The following is a 6,000-nucleotide window of genomic DNA, read 5'->3' on the forward strand; positions in this document are numbered from 1 at the left end:
TATGGTAGGTGTTTATACTTTGAATTTCCATTAGGGTATATTCGAGCTGAAAGTTCAAGCTCAATTAGGTTATTATAAACTTAAACTAAGATTTGAAGAATTATAAATTGGATTATAAATTGAATTAATATTATTGACAAAATATTGTATATTTTATAGTATTACAATATATTTTGAAGGAGGAATTATATTTTTACGAGGAATCATAGTCTTATCAAATAGGAAAAATAATAAATAACTAAATTGAAATCTTAGTCCTATGAAATAGTAAATATAATAAATAACTAAACTAAAATTTTAATCCTATTAAATAGTAAATATAATAAATATAAAGATAATTTTGATTTTATTATAATTATATTATTATATATTATTTTTATAAGAAAAATAACTTTATTTTAAATTAATATAAAAATTCTAAAATAATTTTATTGAAAGATATTTAAATAAAATAATATTTTAATATTATTATATTATCTTTAATTAAATATAATAATTATTTATATTTATTAATTGTTATCAAATATAATAATAATTTATACTTACTAATCTTTTAAAAAATTTATTTTTAAAATAAATTTTTATTTTTAATAATAAAACATTATTTAAATCAAACACACTATTAAAATAAATTTTTATTCAAAATAAACGCTATAACAACTCAAAAATAAATATAAATGCCAATAAGAGTTTAATCATAAGATGTCTAGGACTATTTCGATATTAAGTAACATAAGAAAATGAAGGAAGAAAAATCTTTACCTCTCTTTTTTTTTTTCATCGATCAAATGAATTTTATATCATTTTTAAAATTATATATGAGCACCAATTTTGAACACTCTATTATTATCTAAGTAATGTATCATTATATTATTGAGTATTATTATATTCTTAATTTAAAATTATTTAATATATATTATTTAAATATTCACTTAAATATTCAAAGCTGAATGAATAGAATTTAATTATAAAATTATTGCTACTACTATCTAGTAGTAGAAAATTTCCCAATAACATTATGAGATAGGTAAAATCATTAAGGATCCTAAGATGTACAATCTATACTCTACTCTTTTAAAGCTCTTTAACCATATGTGTAAAAAGTAAAATTACATGATTAAGTATTTTTTATTTTTAAACATACACAAAATTTTATTGATTCGTAAATGTACTACTCACATGGAAGCAAATTGTAAACATACTATTATGATTGAAATTATATTTATGATATTTTATTATTTTTTATCTCTACTAATAAAATAAAATGATTTAGTTGAAGTCATTAATATATGTTATGATGTAAAAAAATAAAATTATGTATATAGATAATATGTCTAATTTTATATAAAAATAATAATATATTATTTTATAATTAAATATTATTTTATTTTAATTTAATATTATTTAATTATATAAAAATAAATTATTATTTATATATAAAATTATAAATATGGTTAATAATATTTTTCATTAAAATACTGTACCCAAAAAAACAGATAAAGGCCACACAGATCAATAAATTACATTTATTAAACTGCTGCTAAGGTTGTTGGGGGAATAAAGAGGCCGATAGCATACAAAACCGGCTGTCAATATCTACGGCAGATGATGCCAACCATGTCCGCTTCATAAAAATAATATTTTTCATGGTGAACTTTTATATGTTAGATCTTTTTCAGAGACTATTTATTAATTTGAAAAATAAATATTAATCTTTATGAATTTGGTTTTTCTTTATAAAGATTATCATTGACATAAATGAATAATATTATATGTATTTAATTTTAAGTATTTAATTAAATATTTATTATCATATAAATAAATATTATATTATATTTAATTTAAAATTACTCAATCACATGATAACATATTATTTAAATATCTAATTAGATATTCAAAGCTGATATATAATTCGATTGTATTATATTTTTTAGGCTAAAAGACTTATTTCCACTTGATGATTGATCTAATTTTAGAGTTTTATCTGTTAACTTTCAAAAACCTAAAATCTCACCCATAAGTTAATTTCTATTAAAATTAATATTACAATAAAACTATATTCATACACTTTTGACTTTTGAGTACATAAATAATGTATTATTATATAATTAAGTGATTTTGAATTAAAGATAAAATAATAATTAATCATATACTCTATTATTTAATTATGTACTAAAAAAATGTGTACATAATTAATCTTTATCCGAAAGTTTGTTTGAAACTTTGATAATGTTTTTCTATTTAAGCACTTGTTTGCATCGGCTCTCTCATTTTACTACAATTATCTCTACTACATTTCTTCACAAAACCATGATGGCACCGTTATTAGCCTACCTTCAATACACAATCTTAGCAATTTCCTTTGTTCTTCTTCTCCATCACTACACCAAAAAGAAGTTGTTCTTATGGAACTTGCCGCTCCTCGGAATCTTACCAGAATTTCTGCTCAACATTAACCAGATTCATGAGAAAAGCACTCAAATTCTTGAACAAAACAAGGGTACATTTCTCCTTAAAGGGGCCTGGCTGGGTCAAATGGACATATTGGTCACCTGTGATCCTGCAATTGTGAACTGTGTAATGAAGGAAAATTTTTCAAGCTATCACAAGGGCGTTGAGTGGAGGAAACGGTTTGAATTCTTCGGAAATCATAGTATGTTCAACACTGATTTCGACGAATGGAAGCTCCATCGAAATACTTTTCGAAGCTTTGTCAGTCACCAACAGAGCCAGCAAACCGTTGAAAAAACCATTGGGAGAATCTTGGAGAATGGACTCATCCCAGTTCTTGAGCATGCCTCTAAACAATGTCAAGTGATAGACTTGCAGGACTTGTTCCAAAGGTATGTTAAATAAAATATATTTTGAACTCGTTCGATTTAATTCTAATTTGATCTGGTTCTGATTAACATAATTATGATTTATTGTATATTATTTTTCTTATTTTATAAGATTATGATTTTATTTTAGATTACATAACATTTCTTTAATAATATAAATTGACTTCACAACTCAATTCACAATTTTACAAGATATGCCTTCGATTTTGCTTCCTCGATGGCCACCGGGCGTAACCCTAATTCTCTTTGCGTTGGATTACCGAAAAATCCAGTTCCTCAAGCCCTAGACGATGCATGGGAGGCCATATATTTACGATTTTTCCTACCAGAGAGATTGTGGAAGTTGGCGAAATGGTTAGGGTTTGGGAAAGAACGAAAAATGAGTGAAGGAAGGGAGGCCGTCGATCGGTTTTGTGCCGAGCAGATATTGATTAATAAAATGAAATTAAGTGAAGGAAAAACAAAAACCAGCTTGGAAAATGAAGAGGATTTCAATTTTTTGAACTTATATTTGACAGGAAATGAAGAGAATTCCCCAAAAGTTTCTGATGAAGTTATGAGAGATAACATGCTAAATCTGATTTTTGCAACTGCTGACACAAGTAGTACAGGTCTCACTTGGTTCTTCTGGATGCTTGAGAAAAACCCTTCTGTTAAGAAGAAAATTAGGGCGGAAATAAGAACAAATTTGCCACAGAAGGGAGGTTGGAAGAATAGAATTTTCCGACTAGGGGAGTTGAATAAGTTGATCTATCTTCATGCGGCTCTTTGTGAAGCCCTAAGGCTGTTCCCTCCGGCGCCTATACAAATCCGAACCCCACTTAAATCGGAAACTTTACCAGGTGGGCATCGTGTTAATGATAAGATCAACATTCTAATATTCGCGTATGGAATTGCCAGAATGCCATCAGTTTGGGGGGACGACTGTCGTGAATACAAGCCAGAGAGATGGATCACAGAGGATGGAAGGATTAAACATGAGCCACCAAATAAATTCTTCTCATTCAATGCTGGGCCAAGGATTTGTCTCGGCAGGGAGATTGCTTTTAATTTAATGAAGGCCATTGCAGCAACATTCATCCATAACTACAATTTTCAAGTACTGGAACACCACCAAGTAACCCCTACTTTGAGTGTTATTTTTCGCATGAAGTTTGGGTTGTTGGTTAAGATTAGTAAGAACTCTACTTGATTTAGAGCATTGCTATCTGCAATCAGTTTTAAGTATTTAATTCGGTATCCAGTTGATGTATTATTATATAGTTAGATTTTATTCAATTTATCCTTAATTAAAAATTACTTAATCACGTAATGATATATTATTTAGATACCGAATTAAATACTCAAAACTGGATATATATGTTTTTATTTTTTGCTTTATGTTAGTATTATACTATGATAAGTTTTGTTGGTTTAACATATAGATTATTGATGTATCGGGTTTTTTTTATGTTTTGATTTTATGTATGCCTGTTCAATGTTATGTAAAACACATATAATGTTTTAGAAATTTATAATATAAATTAAATATACAATGTTTTATAATTTTGCTAACTTGACGTTTAGATTAGATGATGTCTTATGATGTATCATATGTTTCTTTAATATGATATGATATAAATAAAAATTTATATATATATATATATATATATATATATATATATATATTACTGATACAGATCAAAATATATTTTTGAGAAAACGATGACATAATAGGGGTGTATATAAGATATTTTAAAATTTTAGGGGGTAAATAAAAAAATGTATCTTAAATATGATATGATACACGATACAAAATACAAAAAGTTAAGTTTTTTTATATATAATATAATACGCAATTCGACTACTATGTATATATATAAGAATGCACGAAAATGCATTGTACAGGGAGGTTCCATGTTTCCAAAATGGCCCAAAACCGGTATGAAACTTTTTATGTCTGTTTCGGTTATTTTGCAAAAATACGAAACGTGTTTCTTGGCATATCCCTAAGAATAGGAGACATCCCAAAGCAATATGCTTCTTCCTTGTTCCTAGTTTCATTCAATTTCTAGTAACCTAACATCTCTCCATCCCAATCGCACGTCTCGGCTCCTCTCTATCTCTGACTCCGGTGTGGCTTCTCAACTCCTCACCGTCTTTGGCGTCTCAACTTCCTTTCTGGTGGCTCAAAGTCTCAGGCGAATCTGGTACCTTATTCTTTAATCTTCATATTTTTCTTCAATCTTCATATTAGTCTTCAATATTCAATTTGACGATTAAACTATAGAGACATGAGTCAGTCTTTGGCAAAAAGAGTTTCTCAAGTAGTTATTAAAGGAACATGTGATGCGTCTTATTGTCAGAATTTTGAAGATCAGAAGAAGGATAGAAGAACAAGAGAAAAGCCTAGAGAGAAGTTTGAAATATGCAGAGGGAAAAAAGAAAGAAGAGACTGACCAGTAAAATATTTATTCAGAAATTAGTGTTTTCTGGTTTAGATTTTATTATATTAGTGTTGGATTGTAAATGCTTCCTGGAAGAATTGGAAAAAGTGTCTAATTGTTGTGTTTATTTTTTAAAATACAGAATATTGTATTTTCTTATAAAAATTTGGTATTTATAAATAATTCTAATATTTTTAATATTTATATGTTTCTCTGTATTTTTATCTCCTATATTTTTTAAAAAATATATTTCAGTGTTTCCGTTTTAATGTATCTTTGTTTCCACGTTTTCATTTCCATGCTTTTATACATAATACAAATTAATGTAATGTCATATAGAAATTAAAGTAGAACTTGATGATGCTAGCGAACCAAGTCTCGCTCTAGCCAGTGATCATTTATAATTATGTTGATATAAACTGTTTGCAACGCTTTGATTTTATTTATATTTCCCTTTAAATTTTCAATTTCAAAGCTCAAGTTCATGAAATTCGAGAGTGTTTTTAAACAATAAAACTATGTCTATATATTTTTAGTATACAAATAATGTGTCATCATATGATTGGATAATTTTGAATTAAAGATAAAATAACACTAAATCATATAATAACATATCATTTTTATACTCAAATTATATATAAAAAATATGAATATATAATATTATTTATTTTCAAATAATAAAACATATAGCAAGTAAATGTATACAAATTCAGCTAGAAGAGTTGTTATAGCTA

The 6,000-nt window shown here is 26.6% G+C and overlaps 1 protein-coding gene across 1 annotated transcript; it reads left to right on the forward strand.

Moving 5' to 3' along the window:
• Positions 1-2,296: 2,296 nt before the first annotated feature.
• LOC123199732 (alkane hydroxylase MAH1-like) lies at positions 2,297-4,100 on the forward strand. Its single transcript, XM_044614784.1, has 2 exons — positions 2,297-2,843; positions 3,033-4,100. Exons 1-2 carry the CDS (start codon positions 2,311-2,313, stop codon positions 4,030-4,032), a joined length of 1,533 nt encoding a protein of 510 aa, XP_044470719.1. The 5' UTR covers positions 2,297-2,310; the 3' UTR covers positions 4,033-4,100.
• The last annotated feature ends 1,900 nt before the right edge of the window (positions 4,101-6,000 follow it).

The sequence above is a fragment of the Mangifera indica genome, chromosome 16 (genome assembly GCF_011075055.1).
Source record: "Mangifera indica cultivar Alphonso chromosome 16, CATAS_Mindica_2.1, whole genome shotgun sequence".
Taxonomy (NCBI): domain Eukaryota; kingdom Viridiplantae; phylum Streptophyta; class Magnoliopsida; order Sapindales; family Anacardiaceae; genus Mangifera; species Mangifera indica.

Excerpts from the sequence above, each read along its gene's own strand:
- LOC123199732 (XM_044614784.1), top strand. The coding sequence starts at position 2,311 with ATGATGGCACCGTTATTAGCCTACCTTCAATACACAATCTTAGCAATT. Across the intron at positions 2,844-3,032 it reads TTGCAGGACTTGTTCCAAAG|ATATGCCTTCGATTTTGCTT; the intron begins GTATGTTAAATA and ends CAATTTTACAAG.